Source organism: Salmo trutta, chromosome 18, assembly GCF_901001165.1.
Source record: "Salmo trutta chromosome 18, fSalTru1.1, whole genome shotgun sequence".
In the NCBI taxonomy this organism is placed as follows: Eukaryota; Metazoa; Chordata; class Actinopteri; order Salmoniformes; family Salmonidae; genus Salmo; species Salmo trutta.
The window spans coordinates 19,165,901-19,189,879 of NC_042974.1; the positions used below are offsets into that span (position 1 = coordinate 19,165,901).

General features: G+C 44.2%; 1 protein-coding gene across 6 annotated transcripts in view; it reads left to right on the forward strand.

The window, feature by feature from the left end:
• LOC115152945 (delphilin) overlaps positions 1 to 23,979 on the forward strand; it is a 54,562-nt gene that overhangs the window by 11,237 nt on the left and 19,346 nt on the right. For 4 of the 6 annotated variants that reach the window (XM_029697881.1, XM_029697882.1, XM_029697883.1 and 1 more), the window contains exons 3-4: positions 5,794 to 6,075; positions 23,826 to 23,929. In XM_029697881.1, the coding sequence (XP_029553741.1) occupies positions 5,794 to 6,075; positions 23,826 to 23,929 (386 nt within the window). Of the gene's footprint in view, positions 1 to 5,075; positions 6,076 to 23,825; positions 23,930 to 23,979 lie in introns of those variants that run through there. The other 2 variants (XM_029697884.1, XM_029697887.1) reach the window with 1 other exon arrangement.

Genomic DNA, 23,979 nt, shown 5'->3' on the forward strand with positions numbered 1-23,979 from the left:
AGACGGCTGGAGCATTCTTCAACCCGTACGGCATGACGAGGTACTCATAATGGCCGGATGTGGTACTAAACGCTGTCTGCCACTCATCTGCCTCCCGGATACACACCAAGTGATACGCGCTCTTGAGATCCAGTTTTGTGAAGAAGCGTGCTCCGTGAAATGACTCAATCGCTGTGGCGATGAGAGGTAGCGGGTAACTGTACCCCACCGTAATGGAATTTAGATCTCTATAGTCAATGCACGGACGCAGACCTCCCTCCTTCTTCTTCACAAAAAAGAAACTCGAGGAGGCGGGTGACGTGGAGGGCCGAATGTACCCCTGCCTCAGAGATTCAGAGACATATGTTTCCATAGCCACCGTCTCCTCCTGTGACAGGGGATACATGTGACTCCGGGGAAGTGCAGTGTTTACCAGGAGGTTTATCGCACAATCCCCACGTCTATGGGGTGGTAATTGGGTCACCCTCTTTTTACAGAAAGCGATAGCCAAATCGGCATATTCGGGGGGAATGCGCACGGTGGAGATTTGGTCTGGACTCTCCACCGTCGTTGCACCGATGGAAACTCCCACACACCTACCTGAGCACTCCTCTGACCACCCCTTTAGAGCCCTCGGTTGCCATGAAATAGTGGAGTTGTGAAAGGCCAACCAGAGAATTCACAGCACCACCGGAAACGCAGGAGAATCAATGAGGAAGAGACTAATTCTCTCCTCATGATCGCCTCGCGTAACCATGTCCAGTGGAGCCGTGGCCTCCCTGACCAACCCTGACCTTAATGGTCGACTATCTAGGGAGTGCACGGAGAAGGGTTTGTCCATCTGAACCAGGGGAATCCCTAACCTATGCGCGAAATCGCGGTCCATAAAATTCCCTGCTGCGCCTGAATCTACTAGCGCCTTATGCTGGGAATGGGGGGAAAACTCATCTCAATGCACGGACGCAGACCTCCCTCCTTCTTCTTCACAAAAAAAGAGCTCCTCCTTCGATCGCCCTTGCTGCAGCGGCCCCTAACTCCATGGGTGTTGTAGCGGAGGCGCTGGGGGGTGGAACCAACAGGACCCGATCCAGACGGCCCCGCGTAGCCAGCAAGTTGTCCAACCTTATGGACATGTCCACTAGCTGGTCCAGGGTGAGGGTGGCGTCTCTGCATGCTAGCTCCCTGCGGACGTCCTCACGTAAATTGCACCGATAGTGGTCGATCAGGGCCCTGTCGTTCCACCCCACACCGGCGGCCAAGGTCCTGAACTCCAGAGCGAAGTCCTGTGCGCTCCTCATCTCCTGCCGTAAATGGAACAGACGTTCATCCGCCGCTCGACCCTCAGGTGGATGGTCGAACACGGCCCGGAAGCGGCGGGTGAACTCTGGGTAGTGGTCCCTTGCCAAGTCTGGTCCATCCCAGACCGCGTTGGCCCACTCCAGAGCTTTGCCTGACAGGCAGGAGACGAGGGCGTTCACGCTCTCACCTCCTGAAGGAGCCGGGTGAACGGTTGCCAGGTAAAGATCCAGTTGGAGCAGGAACCCCTTGCAGCCGTCCCATCGTACTCCCTCGGGAGCACGAGCCGAATACCGCTGGGGCTAGACAACGTCGGAGAAGGTGGGGGTGCTGGTTGGAGTGTGGCTGATGGAAGGGTAGGGAGGCCACCCCTCTCCCATCTCTCCATTGTCGCCATCACTTGATCCATGGCGGTCCCCAGACGGTGGAGAACTGTGGTGTGGTGTTGCACGCGCTCCTCCATGGAAGTGGAGAGCGCGTCAGCTCCTGCTGACTCCACGATGTGGTGCGGGATTCTGTTAGGTGCCTCCTAAGAAGAGGTAGGTGCAGGAGTCAGGAGCAGGACAGCAAGGAATTTCCAGTAGCACAATCGTTTATTGAACATCCCAAAACATGACAACAACAGGTGGGGAAACACACCCAACGAAGTCGCCACACACAGGGAAATAAACGTAACACACGGAGGAGAAACCTCTACTCCTAAATACACTACAAACGGTACAACACGACCGTGAGGAAAAAAACCCTGTGGCGCAAACACACACCGATAGCAGAGTAACAACAGCAAATAATCCCGCACAGAATATAGCAGGCAGCGGAGGTTAATTAACCCACCGAAATTAACTAATAGGACACAGGTGTAAACAAAACAGACAGACACAAACGAAAAGGAAAAATGGATCGGTAGCAGCTAGTAGGCCGGCGACGACGACCGCCGAGCACCGCCCAAACAGGGAGAGGAGCCACCTTCGGAGGAAGTCGTGACAGATACGGAGAACATCAACACATTAACATCCACATGCTGGGAGTTTAACTCAGATTTTGATTTTTGTATTCTGCTTTGCCACTAAAATCATAATAAACACTGATAACTAAAATATTGTGTTATTGTTATTGTTATGCGTATTATTAATAATAATAATAATAACAGGGGAGGGCGGTATTTCAAAAATGTAAAAAGGTTCTTTGAGGATCCAATAAAAGGGGTTCTTCGAAGAACTTATAGGGGTTCCCCCCACAGTTTCAATTTGAAAACTCCCAAAGGATACTCCAGGTACCTTTTCTTTTTAGAGTGTAGATGTTGACGTTCCATAATGTGATATCAGAGAGACTGACCTTGTTTATTGACTTTCTGTCTAACATCTGTGTCTGATGGCCATTGACCAACGACACAGTGACCCTAGTCACTGGTTTTTAAACCACATGATGATATCCTAAATCTCTCGGCTCAACCTTTAATGTTCACCGGTCGTTTAGTGAAGGGCAGAGTAAGGCAGAGTCAGGCAGGCATGTGGCAAAGCAAAGCAAGAAATGGCAACAGTCTCTCACATCTGGAATAGAAATAAATTGAGGTCTTCCAGTTAGATTTCTGCTCGTCATTCCTCCCTTTGGAGAGATCCCTCCACCTGTCTTAGATTATTATAGAGCACCACTCTACTCTGCTGCAAATGAGGTCATATTAGTTGAAATCTCAATTAGTTCCAAAGGTAAGACGGTTTCCACAACTTTTATGATGAGGTGGCTGTTTGGAAAGAGAACCTCGCATTTCACAGTGAAATTCAGTTGTAGTGGTGGTGACGGATGAGGTTTTCTCAGAAATATCACTGAATGACACAAGGATGGCAGATGGTATGGCTAGAAACATAGAAAGTTAGCAGAGAGAGAGCAACTGTGTGGTTCGGTGAGAGACAAAGCTAAATGATGCTGCCTAAGTACAGCACAACAATAATGAACCACAGTTCAGATAAGTGTCCACAAATAACTTTCCATAGACCAGCAAGAGTTCTAAATATATCTCCTTGTGTCTGGATAACTCAGTAGCACTGTGGAGTAATCATGGCTAATTAGCAGAGCATTCCCCTGTGGTGGCTAGAATCCTTATTGTCTCTGAAGAACTTCTCTGTGTCCTATTTGCTTGATTTAGCTGCCCAGCTTGTTTTTATCTGCATAATTAGCTAGTTCATTTTTTACATGTGTTTCTGCAAGTTCCTTCTCTCTCTCTCTCTCTCTGTGTGTGTGTTCTGTTCTGTTTATGTTATATTATAATTACGTGGCCAGTTAGTTTGGTTCCCTTAATTCTCCACTTCATTATAAATTATGTCTGGCCACTCGTCATCTGATTCATCTAATCATGGGAACAAAAGCTAGGAGATACTCAGAGGGGTCAACAATACCAGGGCCAGGGGTGACACACTGAAGGGCCAGGGATGACACATTGAATCACCAGCATGATTCATTTTCTCTGTGTTTATCAGCTCAATCTGATTACAGTCATATTTATTATTATCATTATATTCAATCGTTTGATTATATTAATTAATTATATTTATATGTACGCACATGATCTGTGTTGGATTATGTTAATTTGTTTGAATTCCCATTAACAATTTATCTGTATTGATGCAATGTTAATTTGTTTGAATTCTCATGAACAATTTAATCTGTATTGGTGCAATGTAAAAATGTTTGAATTCCCATTAGCAATCCATCTGTATTGATGCCATGTTTATTTGTTTGAATTCCCATTAACAATCCATCTGTATTGATGCCATGTTTATTTGTTTGAATTCCCATTAACAATCCATCTGTATTGATGCGATGTTAATTTGTTTGAATTTACATTAACAATCCATCTGTATTGATGCAATGTTAATTTGTTTGAATTTACATTAACAACCCATCTGTATTGATGCAATGTTAATTTGTTTGAATTCTCATGAACAATTTAATCTGTATTAATGTGATGTTAATTTGTTTGAATACCATTAACAATCCGTCTGTATTGATGCGATGTTGTTCCCACACGTTCCTGTTTTAACCAGCTGTCAGCTGTCTTCTGTGTGTGCGTGTCTGTGTGTTTTTGTACGTGTGTGTGTGTGGGTGGTGTGTGTGTGGTGTGTGGGTGGTGTGTGTGTGGTGTGCTGCCCTCTTGGCTGTTCCTGATCACTGAATGAGTTGTTTTCATCTTCAGCTGTTGCTTTTCCATCTCAGTGTGGCTGTGATGAGCCCTATGCTTTACATCATCAATTAGCACATCATCAGTTCTAGGATGAACATGACACCGCTATTCTCTTGGTTATGTCACTAAAGACAAACAGACCAGACATGATGGCTTTTATCAGTGTTGTTATCTACACGATGAGAAGATGATAGTCCTTCACCTCGTATCATTCTCCCTCTGAGAATCATTCTGCCCAGACAAGTCACAGCTCAGAGTGATGCTCAGAAAATATATTGTTCCGCTCTTCAGACACAGACAGACAGACAGACAGACAGACAGACAGACAGACAGACAGACAGACAGACAGACAGACAGACAGACAGACAGACAGACAGACAGACAGACAGACAGACAGACAGACAGACAGACAGACAGACAGACAGACAGACAGACAGACAGACAGACAGACAGATAGACAGATAGACAGACAGACAGACAGACAGACAGACAGACAGACAGACAGACAGACAGACAGACAGATAGATAGATAGATAGATAGATAGATAGATAGATAGATAGATAGAGAGGGATGACAGAGAGAGTGGGAGTAAGAGAGGGAGAGAGAGGTGGTAGAGTTATATATTGCTTACTCCCACACCTTTGCTGTTGCTGTATTGGTATCTCATGCTGCAGCAGTGAGAATCCACACTGTAGCAAATGACGCCACTGCACAGAGGGCTGCCTCACAGACTGGCTCTATAGAAATCTCTCTCTCTCTCTATCCATCTAACCTCTCCTCCTCTGTATCCATGGACTACAGTGGCTAAATGGAAAGATAAAGACTTTTAAGAAGAAGTGTGTTTGTTTAGTTTTTGTCAATCTATGGATTTCTAAGTATGTTTTTATGATGAATCTACTTCACCAAGTCAACAATGATTTGTATTCAACTGCATGGATTTTCTTCTCCATCTTGGATGCCTGATTCTCAGTTCCAGCTCGGACTTTTTCCTCTGAATCTCAGACCAGGGCTTTGGTATGAGTGGTGTGGTTTTTGGCACCAGAGTTGATGCAGACTGCTGAGGGTGTTCTCTGAGGTTTCTAGTAACATCTTCTGGTTCCCGAGGATCTCCGTAGATCTACACCATCCTTGTTCTTCTCTGATTCCTCTCTTACCTCTTGTTCCGGGCATAGGTGACACAGACTATTGAGGGGTGACTGCTAAAGTCTACCTGGTGGTACCCTCCCTTAGATCCAGAGGGACCTCCACCTCTCCACCCCTCCATCTCTCCACCCCTCCACCTTTCCCCCTACTTTCCCTTCGTCTCACATGCTGGTCCCTCTCTCACCATGTTCACCAGGATCTTCATCCCCAAGAAGCACCGACAGCGGTTCGACGAGGCCGTGTCCCAGAGCCTGATCCAGAAGATCTGTCGCAGTAAGAGCATCAGCGAGCCGGGCCGGCAGGGCCGTCTGAGACGTAGCCGCAGCGAGGACCACCCTGACCGCCACCACGGCTCCAAACGGGCCAGGTCAGTACCTCGGGATCCTGGGGAGGACGGAGGAGGACAGGAGAGAGGAGAGAGGGGGTACAGGAAGTCCACGTCGGGCAAACCTGGACATCAATCAGAAGCCAATCAGAGGTTAGTATACAGTATGGCGTAGTTAGCTATGACTCCCACTCAGCTAAGAGAGAGAAGATTTAGGAGATACTGTTTGTGTGGTTGGAGCTGGAGATAAAGGAGATGCATTGGGTTTAAAATACCACTGAATGATATATATATATATATATTTCACATTCTGAAAATAAAGTGGTGATCTAACTGACCTAAGAAAGGGAATTTTTACTAGGATGAAATGTCAGGAACTGTGAAAAACTTAGTTTAATTGTATTTGGCTAAGGTGTATGTAGAATTCCGACTTCAACTGTATATATATATATATATATATATATATATATATACACACTGTATATATATATACACTGTATATTATATGTATATACACACAATATACAATATAATAATACAATATATACAACAGTTAGGATCACCACTTTATTTTCAGAATGTAAAATGTCAGAATAATAGTAGAGAGAATGATTTATTTCAGCTTTTATTTCTTTCATCACATTCCCAGTTATTCAGAAGTTTACATACACTCAATTAGTATTTGGTAACATTGCCTTTAAATTGTTTAACTTGGGTCAAACGTTTCGAGTAGCCTTCCACAAGCTTCCCACAATGTTGGGTGAATTTTGGCCCATTCCTCCTGACAGAGCTGGTGCGACTGAGTCAGGTTTGTAAGCCTCCTTGCTCCCACACGCTTTTTCAGTTCTACCCACAAATGTTCTATAGGACTGAGGTCAGGGCTTTGTGATGGCCACTCCAATACCTTGACTTTGTTGTCCTTAAGCCATTTTGCCACAACTTTGGAGGTATGCCCATGTGCAGTTGCAAACCGTAGTCTGGCTTTTTTAGCAGTGGCTTCAGAGTGGTTTTGGAGCAGTGGCTTCTTCATTGCTGAGTAGCCTGTCAGGTTATGTCGATATAGGACTCGTTTTACTGTGGATATAGATACTTTTGTACCTGTTTCCTCCAGCATCTTCACAAGGTCCTTTGCTGTTGTTCTGGGATTGATTTGCACTTTTCGCACCAAAGTACGTTCATCTCTAGGAGACAGAACGTGTCTCCTTCCTGAGCGGTATGACGGCTGCGTGGTCCATGGTGTTTATACTTGCGTACTATTGTTTGTACAGATGAACGTGGTACCCTCAGGCATTTGGAAATTCCTACCAAGGATGAACCAGACTTGTGGAGGTCTACAATTGTTTTCTGAGGTCTTGGCTGATTTATTTTGATTTTCCCATGATGTCAAGCAAAGAGGCACTGAGTTTGAAGGTAGGCATTGAAATACATCCACAGGTACACCTCCAATTGACTCAAATGATGTCAATTAGCCTATCAGAAGCTTCTAAAGCCATGACATAATTTTCTGGAATTTTCCAATCTGTTTAAAGGCACAGTCAACTTTGTGTATGTACATTTCTGGCCCACTGGAATTGTGATACAGTGAATTATATACGAAATAATATGTCTGTGAACAATTGTTGGAAAAATTCTTTGTGTCATGCACAAAGTAGATGTCCTAACCGACTTGCCAAAACTATAGTTTGTTAACAAGAAATGTGAGAAGTGGTTGAAAAACGAGTTTTAATGACTCCAACCTAAATGTATGTAAACTTCTGACTTCAACTGTATATAAAGTATTCCAAACCGCTGGGTAATATCTAGGTAATTTTCCAGACATTTAAACATATCTTGTTTGTTGATCGATAATTTGGAAACACCTGACACCGTTGATTAGGGAACGGTTTCTGTTACTCATCTAATATTATAACACAACCCAACGATTATAGCTATCACTGTCCAACTGATTATGCGACAGAGGAATTCTGATTATTACATTTTACATTTTAGTCATTTAGCAGACGCTCTTATCCAGAGCAACTTACAGTAGTGAATGCATACATTTCATACATTTTTTTTTTCATACTTCATTATGACTCAGAAGTTCAGTAAACAGTCACACCAAACAGTATGCTCAGCTCTAAGACATACAGTAGCCATGCTGGAAACACTCGGTTTATTATTTTTGTTAAATATAAATACCAATCTTGTTTTTGCATTAATTCCGCAACGAGGTTAGCTTTTAACAGCTAGGACAGCTATTTCTTGCTTGACAGATCCACTAACCTAGCTAAGCGTCTAGCCATCAAGCTAACAAAGTTAGTCCCAGATGAGTTTTGCAATGGAGCCCTCTTTGTCTGGAGAAGTAAATGAACGGTTCCAGCGCTGTAGGAGCTGTATCTACTACGCTTTGTTTCAGGACAAACTGGATCACTCAGAGTTCCAATGCGGCTATTGTTTGCTTGCCAAGGATTATAGGCTTGAGGTGGCTTCCTTGATTGCGCAAGTCGTGAAATGTTTACCTTTTCTCCGCCAGTGGCTGGGCGGCGTTCGCACTTATTGGATGCATGTCCGCCTTGTCGTTTGTTGTTATCTGACTGGCTGGGGTTGCACAGAGTTTGTTCGCCAGGGGAGCCAACTCCTACCTCTCCTCCCCCATATGATAGAGGAGTCGAAGGAGCACAGCAAGAGGAGCATGGCAATCAAAGATGGTCGCATGTCACGAGCCGTGGAAGCTAAAGACAGCGGCCTCCCACAAAGCAGTCTACACTCCCAACGAGAGGCCCGGAGCGGATACAAACAACAAATAGTTTCGCCATCCTGGAGCCAGTTCTTCCTGCACCTTCGTCGCTGGGGGTACCTGTGTCTGGAGACAGTTCTTCCTGCACCTTCGTCGCTGGGGCTACCTGTGTCTGGAGCCAGTTCTTTCTGCACCTTCGTCGCTGGGGGTACCTGTGTCTGGAGCCAGTTCTTCCTGCACCTTCGTCGCTGGGGCTACCTGTGTCTGGAGCCAGTTCTTTCTGCACCTTCGCCGCAGGGGGTATGTCACGTAGAGTAGGCCAGAAGGCTAAACTGGAAAACCTAACCTCTATAAAAAATAAAAAGATGGCGGAGCCGCAAAAGTTCTTCTGTGCAAAGGTGCTTATTTACATAGTGATTCCGGAACAAAAACAACAGTACTGCCATCAAACGTATACCTTATGGGACAGCTTAAAAACAAAGCTGCCCCACCCACAGCTCAATCCAAAATGCCTCTCAATGAACTGAAAGAGAGGCTCCTTTTGTAGGGGTAGCCCCTCCCCTCAGAACAATTAACACTAATTAATTAAGCAATTACCTATTCAACCTACAGTTTCCATTTATCTACACATACCAAAATATATACATTGCAACACTTTATGAAACAACATCACAATAAAACATTTACAAAATGACATCACTACTGACAGTGTCTTCCAATATGCCCATTTACATTAATGAGCCATTCCGGACAGGCACTACAAAGTAAGCCCAATTCCCTTAGCTCGGGTCCTTATCCAGCATACCCCGAAGCTACAGCGATGGAGAGAGAGAGGAACAGAACAAACAATGCGCTCATCCATAACATCTAAGTATAATAAATATTGCTTATATTAAATATGAACACTTGTCTGTTTATTTCTTTATACCCTAACCGGTTACTGACGTAAGTGTGAAATGTATGTACTAAGATAGAGAAGTTAACTTGTGTGTCGACCCACTTTGTTAACTTGTCTGATAATAGAGCAGGGAGGAGTAATGAATGTGTGTGCGTTAAAGTACCAAATGCTGCCCGCGGCCAGTGACGGACTTCTACGTCACATTACCTTCCTCCTCTCCTGAAGCGACCAGGTTCGGGAGCCTGGATAGGTAGTCCGCCGTGACGTTTTCTTTTCCTGCCTTGTGATGGACAGAGAACCTGAAGGGCTGGAGCTCCAGATACCACCTGGTCACACGAGAATTCCGGTCCTTCATGGTCTGGATCCAGGTCAGTGCTCTGTGGTCTGTGTGCAGGTCAAATTCCCTCCCAAGAAGGTAGTAACGGAGGCTATCTAGGGCCCACTTTATAGCCAGGCACTCCTTCTCGATTGTCGAATACCTGGTTTCCCTCGGCAACAGCTTCCGACTCAGGTACAGTACAGGAAGCTCTTCTCCTGGCTCCCCTTGGGCCAGTACAGCTCCAATTCCCACAGCCGAAGCGTCCACCTGCACGAGAAACCTCTTCTGAAAATCAGGGGTCTGGAGAACAGGGAATGAGCACAGTCGTTTTTTCAGTATCCTGAAGGCTTCCTCACACTCCTCAGTCCACTTCACAGGGTTGCTGGCCACCTTTGAAGTGAGATTGGTCAGAGGGACAGCGATGGTCGAAAACTGCGGAATGAATCTCCGGTACCATCCTGCCAGACCTAGGAAGGACTTCACCTGTGTCTTGGTTCTGGGTTGAGGGCTGTTCCTGATGGACTCCACTTTGTCCACCTGAGGTCGAACTTCACCCTTACCCAGCTGGTAACCCAGGTACTTTGTCTCCTGTTTTGCCCACTCACACTTCAGGAGGTTAAGCGTGAGGCCTGCATCATGGATCTTCCCCAGGACTCTGCTAAGATGCTGTATGTGCTCCTCCCAGGAGTGGCTGTAGATCACCACGTCATCCAAGTAAGCAGCACAGTAATCATCACAGTCCGGGAGGACCTTGTCCATCAGCCTCTGGAAAGTCGCAGGGGCTCCATGAAGGCCAAACGGCATGACCTTAAACTGGAACAGGCCCATCAGTGTTCGGAACGCAGTGTAGGCCTTGGATTGTTCGTCCAGGGGCACCTGCCAGTACCCTTTGCAGAGATCCAATGTGGTGATGTAATGAGCTCTACCGATTCTCTCCAGTAAGTCGTCAATGCGGGGCATGGGGTAGGCATCAAACTGGGAGATGGCATTCACCTTACGGAAGTCCATGCAGACACGCAAAGAGCCATCCTTCTTTGGGACAATGACAATAGGGCTGCTCCATTCACTTGATGATGACTCGACAACATCCATCTCTATCATGGTGTGGACCTCTTCTTTGAGGGCTACCACAAGCCTCTCAGGCACACGGTAAGGATGCTGGCTCATCCTCTTCTTCGACTCTGCGGACCAGAAAGGATTTTACCTTGGAGAGTTCCTCTTTCTCCTCCCATGCCTTGAGGAGGTTCACATGGTAGGTTTGCTTCTCCTTACCCTTGTCCGGGTGCAGCACCTCGTAGGTCACCGGACCCATCTTCCTCCCGATTAGGTACGGCCCTTGCCACTGCGCAAGGAGCTTGCTGGTAGACGAGGGAAGGAGGAGCAGGACTTTCTGTCCTTGCTTAAACTCTCTGTGGCGAGCGTGCTGGTCATAACCTCGCTTCTGGGCCTTCTGGGCTTGCTGAAGGTTTGCCCTAGCTTCCTCTCGGTACCGCTCCAGCCTGTCTCGCATCTGGAGAACGTACTGGACAATCCCCTGTCCTGAGGTAGCTACTGGGGAACCTTCCCAGCACTTCTTCAGCAGGTCCAGTGGTCCCTGCACTGGCCATCCATAGAGGAGTTCGAATGGCGAGAAACCTGTCGATGCCTGAGGCACCTCCCTGTAAGCAAAAAGCAGAAAGGGTAACCACTTATTCCAGTCTTTACCAGTGTCAGCCACAAACTTCCTCAGCATGTTCTTGAGCGTTTGATTGAATCTCTCTACGAGCCCATCCGTTTGGGGATGGTAGGGAGTGGTCCTCAAGCCTTTAATGCCCAGCTGTCGGTGGAGTTGAACCATCAGTCGTTAAGTGAAGTTTGTGCCTTGGTCCGTCAGGATTTCATCTGGGATTCCTACACGAGAAAAGAGCTGAACAAGAGCACTGATTATTTTTGGAGTGGTTATGGAACGGAGTGGGAAGGCTTCTGGGAACCGGGTGGCATAGTCACAGATCACCAATATATACTGGTAACCTGCACTACTCTTCTCCAATGGTCCAACAATGTCCATTGCAATTCTCTTGAATGGGGTAGAGATAACTGGCAGTGAACATAGAGGAGCCCGGTCAGACCTACGGACAGCACTGGTTTTCTGGCACGTGGGGCATGTTTTGCAGTATGTTTGTACATCAGTATACATGGAGGGCCAAAAGAAACGGGAGCCTAGCCTAAGATAGGTCTTATGTTGCCCTAGATGGCCTGCCCATGGAACTGTATGTGCAAGGTTGAGAACAAGTGGTCTACATGTAGATGGCACCACTAACTTCCTGCTATCTGCTTCTGACCCAAGGTAGAGTATGTGGTTGTCTACTGTGTATATTCCCCCACATGAAGATTGGCTGTCCCCAGCTAAGGCCTTATCAAATAAACCTTTCAAGGTTGCATCAGACTTCTGCAGTGTAGCAAAATTTTGTGGAACTTCCCATTGCACTTCTAACCCAGACACATCAGCAACAGGTACAGGGGTTCCCACATACTTCTCAAGACGCCGCTGGCGGCGTGACTTTCTGGGCCCTTTGGTTCCCCCCTCACACAGACTATCACATAAGTCAGGCAGAGGTTGTAAACCAGCTTTGGCCTGGGCACGAGTGACAACTGAACATGACACCTGAACATCAGACTGGCAAACTGACTGCTCATATAGCTGACCCCCCACACTTCCCAACAGATCAGAGAGAACAGGCACATCCCTCCCCAAAATCATCTCAAAAGGTAGCTTCTCCATTACCCCAACTTTGAGGAGGTATTTCTGACCCTGAATCTCCACTGTGAGTTCAGCTGTGGGCTGCTGTGACTGGTCACCATGGACACATTGGATCAGTGTCTGGTGACCGTAATCAATGTCATTAACAGGTACATTACATTTTCTGATCAACGACAGGGAACTGCCGGTGTCAATCATTGCAGTAAGGCTTTTACCATTCACTTTTACAGGTACCAAGACTGACCCTTCCCCAGTCTGTCTATTCTGAACACCATCCCCCTCTCTGGGCACATAACAGTAACCTGAGAGCTTGGATTTACGTAGCGGACACATTGAAGCCTTGTGCCCCTGCTGTCGGCAGTAAAAACAGGTCAGACCCCTCCCATCAGAGCGAACTGCATGATCCCTTACCTCCCTCCTCCCAGACACATAACCCCCAGAGTTACCTCCATCTCGGGTGTCCCTTGTATCTCTGAGACTCCTTGGAGCGGGTGCTGCAGGTCGTGGTGGGCCCCCTTTACGTGCATTAAGGTACTGCAGCGCAAGCTTGGCCGCCATAAGCCCGTCCTTGGGCTCATGCTCTCGAACCCAGGTTCGAATGTCGTGTGGTAGAACTTGTAGAAGTTGCTCGAGGATGATGGCCTCACCGATCTCGTCCTGTGTCTTCTCCTCCGGTCGAACCCATCGTCGGTAGAGACCCTTGAGGCGGTGGTACGTCTCTGTCGGCGACAAACCCGATGGCGTCGATGCAGCTCTAAAGCGTTGACGGTAGGTCTCCGGGGAGATGTCAAACTTCACCAGCAGCGCTTCCTTCAAGCCCTTGTAGACGTTGGACAGCCCCTCATCCATTGCCGTGTAAGCCTCTAAGGCCTTGCCCGTGAGCAATGGGACAAGCCTGCAGGCCCACTCTGCCTCCGGCCACTGCCACGTCTTGGCCATTCGCTCAAACCTCAGCAAGTAGTTTTCAATGTCCTCCCCCTGCTGGTATGAGGGCATCTTTGGCTCCTTCCTCAGGAATGCTGGAAGATGAACGTTAACACTGCTGGACTGGTCTCCTGGTGCTGGGGCTGGCCTCATTACTGCTTGGGGATCCTGCTGTGGAGTTGAAGTCCCTGCTGCGTCAAGCCTTTGTCGTCCTGGTGTTGGCAGACCCAATCTTGGGCTCTCACTGACGAGTTCCGCTTGGTGAGGAGCTGTGAGGATAGATTGGCGTAGGACCCGAAACTCCTGCTTGAGGTCTTCGTCCCTCTTCTCAAGGCAGGTGAAAAGTTGCTGGAAAAGGGCTACCATGGTTGGGTGTGGTTCTGGTCCCCCAACTGCTCCTCCAGTCAGCTGGTCTCTTATGGCTGTATCTGCTGGTTCAACCAGTAGCTCAAACAGTTCTGGTTGTGTTTGGCCCCTTGGTCGGGCTCCTAGTTTCTCATAATTAACCTCTTCACCAGAAGATTCCATGGTATTCCACCCCGTTTTAACTTCAATTACCTTTTATGACAGTTGATGCTGCTGCTGAGAACGCATTCCTTTACCTCTCTTGTTGGAATTCACTGATTTGCGGTGCGCCATCCCACTGCTGCCACCATATGTCACGTAGAGTAGGCCAGAAGGCTAAACTGGAAAACCTAACCTCTATAAAAAATAAAAAGATGGCGGAGCCGCAAAAGTTCTTCTGTGCAAAGGTGTTTATTTACATAGTGATTCCGGAACAAAAACAACAGTACTGCCATCAAACGTATACCTTATGGGACAGCTTAAAAACAAAGCTGCCCCACCCACAGCTCAATCCAAAATGCCTCTCAATGAACTGAAAGAGAGGCTCCTTTTGTAGGGGTAGCCCCTCCCCTCAGAACAATTAACACTAATTAATTAAGCAATTACCTATTCAACCTACAGTTTCCATTTATCTACACATACCAAAATATATACATTGCAACACTTTATGAAACAACATCACAATAAAACATTTACAAAATGACATCACTACTGACAGTGTCTTCCAATATGCCCATTTACATTAATGAGCCATTCCGGACAGGCACTACAAAGTAAGCCCAATTCCCTTAGCTCGGGTCCTTATCCAGCATACCCCGAAGCTACAGCGATGGAGAGAGAGAGGAACAGAACAAACAATGCGCTCATCCATAACATCTAAGTATAATAAATATTGCTTATATTAAATATGAACACTTGTCTGTTTATTTCTTTATACCCTAACCGGTTACTGACGTAAGTGTGAAATGTATGTACTAAGATAGAGAAGTTAACTTGTGTGTCGACCCACATTGTTAACTTGTCTGATAATGGAGCAGGGAGGAGTAATGAATGTGTGTGCGTTAAAGTACCAAATGCTGCCCGCGGCCAGTGACGGACTTCTACGTCACAGGGTACCTGTGTCTGGAGCCAGTTCTTCCTGCACCTTCGTCGCTGGGGGTACCTGTGTCTGGAGCCAGTTCTTCCTGCACCTTCGTCACTGGGGGTACCTGTGTCTGTGGCCGCTGTGCCTACTCCTACTCCTTCCCCTATGATTTTGAATTCGATGTTGGCAACCTTCCGTCTCTGCTCTGGATCTAGCAGGATTCGCCATCTGTCGGAGGCCTGCACCAGGCACCGGGAGTTACGTGCTGAAGTTATCCTGCCTCTCGCCTGTCCTTAAAGGGTTCCCCGAATCTTGTGAAGCGTGGGAGGGGCGGATTTCCTTGTCCTTCTCGCCAGCAGTGATTTTAGGCAGCTCCATGGTGAGAAATGTGACTGTTCCTGGTGCAAAAACAATGTCCTATCCCTGAGCTTGAGTAAATTACATTACTAAGCTGCTCTTGAATGTGGTATGTCAGGACATGGAAATCAATTCTATCGTAGTCCATGTGGGTTTTAATGACATTATGAAGGGCAGCTCTGAACAGTTGAAACTGGATTTTAAAGAGCTGATTGACTCTCTGCTAGACACTAGTTAAAGAGACATCATATCTGGCCCTGTGCCCTCTCTGAATCGTGGCATTGAACGCTTAAGCAGGATTCTTTCTATTCACAACTGGCTACATGATTATTGCAGCTCAATGGGTGTAACGTTTGTTGCCAGTTTTGATAACTTTTGAAAACAAAACACATTTTATAAGGAGGATGGGATCCACCCAAATCATTTGGGTTCCTGGATCCTCTCACAACATTATGAGGCTGCGTTGAGACAATGACTTATCAATGGCCCAAGCCCAGCTCAGTTAATCCCTACCATTGTATCGCTGAGTTGTCATAAGGTTTTAGCAAATGTACATTATACCAGGGGCATTTGTAGACACAACGTAATGACCTAATTTATGTCCCTCTAACTGCCCTGAATGCCTCTGCTGATCCTACAGCTATTGTATGCAGCAATCATGTACCTATGAACCAGATTCACGCTGATAGCACTTAGGCAGTGTGCCCTAGTAGGAAGTCCACTGTGTGCAGCTCACCCTGTACTAACATAAATAACATGAGAATATCTACTTTGGCTAAGCTTCCCAGTAAAGCAATGAAAACAAGCAAGCATCCCAGAAAAGTGTTCAACATAGCCCACGTTAACACTTGTTGTTTAAGAAACAAGGTTCATGACATGAATAACTTGCTAGTAAAAGATGACATTCATATTCTGACTATCTCTGAAATTCACTTAGATAATACCTTTGATGATACAGAGATAGCAATACATGGTTATAACATCTACCGAAAAGACAGAACCACATTCCTGTAAAGCTTCTCATGTTAAATACTGTTGAAGTAATATGGCTACAGGTTCATCTGCCTAACCTAAAGCCCATTCTTGTGGGAAGCTGCTGTAGACCACCAAGTGCTAACAGTCAGTATCTGGATAACGTGTGAAATGTTTGATGGTGTATGTGATTTCAACAGAGAGGCATATTTTCTGGTGATTTAAACATTGACTGGCTTTCATCAAGCTGAGGCTTCAAACTGTAACCAGTGCCTGCAGCCTGGTTCAGGTTACCAGTCAACCTACCAAGGTAGTTACAAATAGTAACTACCAGGGCAGTTACTAATGCTGCAGAAATGTGCTTGAAAGCAGTATCCAGATCCACTGGATGTAGGGATCACAATATAGTAGCCATTACTAAGAAAACGAAAGTTCCAAAGGCTGGACCTAATATAGAGTATAAGAGGTCATACAATACGTTTTCTAATGATTCCTATGTTGTTGATGTAAAGAATGTTTGTTGGCTAGTGGTGTGTAATGAGGAGCAAACAGACGCTGCACTGAAATTGCTTATCCCAGTTACTAGTAAGCATGCACACATTAGAAAATGACTGTAAAATCCCTGTAGATTTATGAGGAATTGAAAAATGGTGTTGTTGAGAGGGATGAGGCAAAAGGAATGGCAAGTACATCTGGCTGCACAACCGATTGGCAAACGTATTGCAAATTGAGAAATCATGTGACGAAACTGAATAAAAAGAAGAAGAATCTACACTATGAAACAAAGACAAATGACATAAAGAATGATAGTAAAAAGCTTTGGAGCATCTTAAATAAAATGTTGGTAAAATAGGCAAACTCAGCTTAATCATTCATTGAATCAGATAGCTCATTCATCACAAAACCGATTGATATTGCAAACTACTTTAATGATTTTTTCATTGGCAAGATTAGCTAACTTAGGCATGACATGCCAGAAACAAACACTGACACTTCACATCCAAGTATACCTGACCAAATTATGAAAGACAAGCATTGTAATTTAGAGTTCTGTAAAGTGAGTGTGGAAGAGGTGAAAGAATTGTTGTTGTCCGTCAACAATGCCAAGCCACTGGGGTCTGACAACTTGAATGGAAAATCACAGAGGATAATCGTGGAAGATATTGCCACTCCTATACAGCCCTATTTGGTAAAATACCAAGTCCATATTATGGCAAGAACAGCTCAAATAAGCAAAGGGAAATGACAGTCCATCATTACTTTAAGACATGAAGGTCAGTCAATATAGAACATTTCAAAAACGTTGAAAGTTTCTTCAAGTGTAGTCACAAAACCCATCAAGCGCTATGATGAAACTGGCTCTCATGAGGACCGCCACAGGAAAGGAAGACCCAGAGTTACCTCTGCTGCAGAGGATAAGTTCATTATAGTCACCAGCCTCAGAAATGTAAGCGCAAATAAATGCTTTACAGAGTTCAAGTAGCAGACACATCTCTACATCAACTGTTCAGAGGAGACTGTGTGAATCAGGCCTTCATGGTCGAATTGCTGCAAAGAAACCACTACTAAAGGACACCAATAACAAGAAGCGACTTGCTTAGGCCAAGAAACATGAGCAATGGACATTAGACTGGTGGAAATGTGTCATTTTGTCACGTGTTCTCCCTCTCTGGCCTCTAGGTCACCAGGCTGCTCATTATGGCGTACACCTGTCACCATTGTTACGCGCACCTGCGCATCATCAGACTCACCTGGACAGCATCACTTCCCTGATTACCTTCCATATACATGTCACTCCCTTTGGTTCCTTCCCCAGGCATTATTGTTTCTGTTTCAGTTTCATGTCTGTGCATTGTTTGTGTCTCTTGTTTTGTATTATGTTGCATTTATTTATTAAAACACTCACTCCTGTACTTGCTTCCCGACTCTCAGCGCACATCGTTACACCTTTGATCTGGAGTCCAAATTGGAGATTTTTTGTTCCATCGCCGTGTCTTTGTGAGGCGCGGTGTGGTTGAACGGATGATCTCTGCAAGTGTATTTCCCACCGTAAAGCATGGAGGAGGAGGTGTTATGGTGTGGGGGTGCTTTGCTGGTGACACTGTCAGTGATTTATTTAGAATTCAAGGCACACTTAACTAGCATGGCTACCACAGCATTCTGCAGCGATACGCCATCCCATCTGGTTTGGGCTTAGTGGGAATATCATTTGTTTTTCAACAGGACAATGACCTAACATACCTCCAGGCTGTGTAAGGGCTATTTTACCAAGAAGGAGAGTGTTGGAGTGCTGCATCAGATGACCTGGCCTCTACCTGCTTTTTAAATCTGGCAGCTGATTTCATAGCTGAACCACTTGCATATCTGTTTAATCTAACCCTGGAATGTAATGAAATTCCAAAGATCTGGAAATCAGCATTTGTCCTGCCACTTTTAAAAGGGGGAGATCCAACTCTTTTAAATAATTATAGGCCAATCTCAAAGCTGTCACCCCTGGTGAAAATACTTGAAACCCTTGTGAGTGAACAGCTAAAAGAGTTTTTATTTACTAACTCTATTTTATCAATGTACCAATCGGGTTTCAGGAAGAAGCATAGGCCAATTACAGCAGCCACGAAGGTTTTAAATGATATCACTGAAGCTCTTGACAAAAAACAGCATTGTGTCTCACTTTTTATTGATCTCTCTAAGGCTTTTGATACAGTTGATCATGCTATACTAAGGCAGAGATTGTCGAGTGTAGGTCTTTCAGAGCATGCAGTTGCATGGTTTGTTAACTATCTGTCTGATAGAACTCAGTGCACTCAATTTGATGGGCTTAGGTCTGTTAAATTGTCTGTCTTAAATGGTGTGCCCAAAGGCTCTGTACTTGGTCCTCTCTTATTCACTATTTATATAAATAATTTAGACAAAGATGTCCAAAATGCACAACTTCATTTTTATGCTGATGATACTGTTATTTACTGTTGTGCTTCATCTCTTACAAAAGCTTTCCAAAACTTGCAAACTGCTTTTAATACTGTTCAACATACCTTGTCTCAATTGAAGCTTATCCTCAATACTGACAAAACTAAACTACTGGTGTTTTCTAAAGCAAGAAATATACCTCTGAACCTTTCACCTATTACTACCTGTCAGGGCAAGGAGATTGAGGTTGTAACCTCATGTAAATATCTTGGCATTTTGATTGATGATGGCCTCTCTTTTAAAATGCATATTCAACAACTTACAAAAAAATTGAAGCTGAAATTAGGATTTTATTTTAGGAATAAGGCTTGTTTTTCTTTTGAAGCCAGAAGGAGGCTAGTATCAGCTACATTTATGCATTTACTAGACTATGGGGATATTTTATATATGAATGCTTCCGCTCAGTGTTTGAGATCAATTGACACCCTTTACCATGGCACTTTGAGATTTATTTTAAATTGCAAAACCCTTAGGCACCACTGCACTTTGTATACCAGGGTTGGCTGGCCTTCTCTAGTCACTCGTAGGCTCAGTCACTGGTATACTTTTATTTACAGAGCCATTTTGGGTTTACTACCTTTTTATTTGGGCATTTTTATTGTTCAGAAATGTGGTGGGTACTCTCTTCGTTTGTGGGACTTTATCTTGCTAACTGTTCCAAATGTCCGAACTGAATTTGGTAAAAGGGCTTTTATGTACTCTGCGCCATCGTCTTGGAATGCCTTACAAAATACTTTTAAACTGGAAGAACTTGTCCCGATTGGTATTTTTAAATCACTGATGAATGATCTTGAGACTGATTCCCTGACATGTCAATGTTTTTAATTTGCTGTTTTTGATTTTGTTATATTCTTTGTTAATTCTATGGTTTTTACTAGATTACTTGTAGTTTTTCATGTTGTTTGTCTGTAATTTTTGTAATGACTTGGCGCTGCCTATCTTGGCCAGGACGCTCTTGAAAAAGAGATTTTAAATCTCAATGAGCCCTTCCTGGTTAAATAAAGGTTAAAAAAATAAAAATCCCCCGACCTCAACCAAATTGAGATGGTTTGGGATGAGTCAGACCGCAGAGTGAAGGAAAAGCAGCCAACAAGTGCTCAGCATATGTGGTAACTCCTTCAAGACTGTTGGGAAAGCATTCCAGGTGAAGCTGGTTGAGAGAATGCCAAGAGTGTGCAAAGCTGTCATCAAGGCAAAGGGTGGCTATTTGAAGAATCTCAAATATAAAATAAATGTTGATTTGTTCAACACTTTTTTGGTTACTACATGATTCCATATGTGTTATTTCATAGTTTTGATGTCTTCACTATTATTCTACAATGTAGAAAATAGTAAAAATAAACAAAAACCCTTGAATGGGGCTCCAGAGTGGCACAGCAGTCTAAGGCACTGCATCTCAGTGCAAGAGGCGTCACTACAGTAACCTGGTTCAAATCCAGGCTGTATCACATCTGGCCATGATTGGAAGTCCCATAGGGCGGCGCACAATTGGCCAGGTTTGGCGTCGTCCGGGTTTGGCCAGGGTAGGCCGTCATTGTAAATAAGAATTTGTTCTTAACTGACTTGCCTAGTTAAATAAAGGTAAACAAAAAAATGTGTAGGTGTTCTAAAACTTTTCACCGGTAGTGTGTGTGTTATTGCTTTACATCCCCTGCTATATTATGGATAAAGAGTTACCTGTCTAACAGAACACAGAGGGTGTTCTTTAATGGAAGCCTCTCCAACATAATCCAGGTAGAATCAGGAATTCCCCAGGGCTGCTGTCTAGGCCCCATACTTTTTTCTATCTTTACTAACGACATGCCACTGGCTTTGAGTAAAGCCAGTGTGTCTATGTATGTGGATGACTCAACACTATACATGTCAGCTACTACAGACTGAAATGACTGCAACACTTAACAAAGAGCTGCAGTTCATTTCAGAATGGGTGGCAAGGAATTAGTTAGTCCTAAATATTTCTAAAACTACAAGCATTGTATTTGGGACAAATCATTGACTAAACCCTAAACCTCAACTAAATCTTGTAATAATTAATGTGGAAATTGAGCAAGTTGAGGTGACTAAACTGCTTGGAGTAACCCTGGATTGTAAACTATCATGGTCAAAACATATTGCTACAACAGTAGCTAAGATGGGGAGCAGTCTGTCCATAATAAAGCACTATGGATTTTGTGTTGTAGATATGTGGTAGTGGAGTAGGGACCTGAGGACACACACTTACTGTGTTGTGAAATCTGTTATGCATGTCTTGTAATGTTTTTAAAATTGTATAACTGCCTTAATTTTGCCGGACCCCAGGAAGAATTGCTAATGGAGATCCATAATAAATACAAATACAAGTACATACAGTATGCTCAGCTCTAAGCCATACCGTAGCTCAGTTTATCTGCTGTAGCAGCCTGGTCTCATTGACTAGACGTAACATAGTAAATGTAAATCGTTGACACTCAAATTAGTTTGATATGTTACGTTTGGTATTGTAACATAAGACTAGCAAAAAACAAAAGTACGGTGGTTGGTCAGGGTGGATGAGTTGATGTATAACACAAACGTCTAGCGCGAGTTCAAATCTCATCACAGACAACTTTAGCATTTTAGCTAATTAGCAATTGTTCAACTTCTTACAACTTTTTAGGTACTTTGCAACTACTTAGTATGTTAGCTAACCCTTCCCCTATCCCTAACCCTTTTAGCTAACACTTCCCCTAACTCTAACCCTAACCTTAACCCTTTTAGCTAACCTTAACCATACCCTTTAACCTAACTCCTAAACTTAACCCTAACCTTAACCCTAACCCCTAACCCTAACCTCTAGCCTAGCTAACATTAGCCAGCTAGCTAACGTTTTGTTGCGTTTTGCAAGTTCGTAACATATAGTATGTTTTGAAAATTCGTAACATATTGTACATTTTGCAAATTCGTAACATATAACATGAATTGTAATTCGTAACATATCATACGAAATGGGTGATGGACATCCACAAATGAATACATGCCATACGAAACGTAACATATCATACTAAATGGAGTGTCTTGGATTTACATACAGAATAATACAAAATGCTATGACAAGGTAAAAATCTGTCGTTCTGCCCCTGAACAAGGCAGTTAACCCCCTGTTCCTAGGCCGTCATTGTAAATAAGAATTTGTTCTTAACTGACTTGCCTAGTTAAATAAAGGTTACTTTAAAAATAAAAAAATGTTTAAATGAGACCAGGTTGGATGTAGGGTTAACATCGTCACTCCACTCCATGCCAGTTTTACAGGTAGACTTTATGGTAGACTCCAGTCCATGTTTTACCACCAGCCCTCCCTACTCCTTCCCGCTGCCCATGGCCAGTGTTATTCCAAAATGCTGCTCATTAGGATGTGTCCTGTGTAATCACCTTGACAGCTCATATACAGTAACAGTAAGAGACTGCCCATGGTATTAGATAGGAGATTAGCTGTGCCTCTGATTAGCATAGCCTCCATCACATGTAGGACAGACATGAACCTGCTTTGTACAGTTGAGATCTCTCACTGACCTGCTGCCAGGCTCAAACAATTGACACCTTTGGTGTTATGTGGAACTAATTGATACACTATTGTTAGTATGGAAAAGTGAAATTCATTATTGAATTCTCTAGTGATGATAGGTTATTTGATTGATTGTTCATTGGATCATCCACATCACGTTTTCAGTATTCAGCTCCTCTTCTGTGCTGTTTCTTGGGTTATGGTATTGATGTATAGAAAGTACTAATGCTAGATGGGGAGAGAGGTTAGATATCTGTTTTCTTCACCTTTTCTAACTGTACGGTCTCTTATATCCAGTGCTTTGCAGTGCTGAGCCTACCCTCTTACTCTGTGCCTCTGTGCGTATAGAACAGTGCAGTGTTATTATTATTATTACCATTATTATTATTATTACTCTAAAACCCCATTAGAATTTTTCTCATCATTTTTCTCAATATCACATAACAAGCATAAATATGATCAAATAATGGATTTTACCGGTTTCCTCTCTGCTTCCTGTTCTGCTTTATGGACCTCTGTTTATATCTTACCATGTTGCCTTGAGTAGTTTCCATGGCAACTGTGATATCTCCATCCCAGTCGTTGATGGTTCTTTCTGGGAGCCAGAGAACAGAGACATCTCTGTCTGAGCTAGAAATTGTACCTGTTATGTGGTATGCCACTGGACACACTAGCTACTTTTCTTTTTTACGCATTCACATTGTTTTATTGTTTTATATTTGGTTGGATTCAAGTTACATAAGACACAGGATGATGTGGGCATAATAATATGAATTGATTGCTAGTTACTGTTGAAAACGCTATTCAAAACGCCCAGTGGTACTTCATAAATACAGATGAAAGCTGTTGACAGCACGTTGATAAAACACCCAGTGGTACTTCATAAATCCAGTTGAAGTCTGTTGACAGCCCATTGATTAAACATCATTACACAACAGTGGTAGTAATGTAGTTCCTGAATATTACAACTACAGTGTTACAAGCATATCTTCTACTACTACAACAATTTATACAAATATCTGTCAGAAACTAATAAAGACTTTGTAATGTTTCCTCAGCCTCCGTGCTCCCCCCAGGACAGTGAGGGTTTACAGAGGGAAGAAGAGTTTTGGGTTCACCCTGAGAGGCCATGCCCCTGTCTGCATCGACTCTGTCATCCCAGGTAAGTGAGGACGCATTGCTGATTATACTTCTCTATGTACTGTGTTGTAT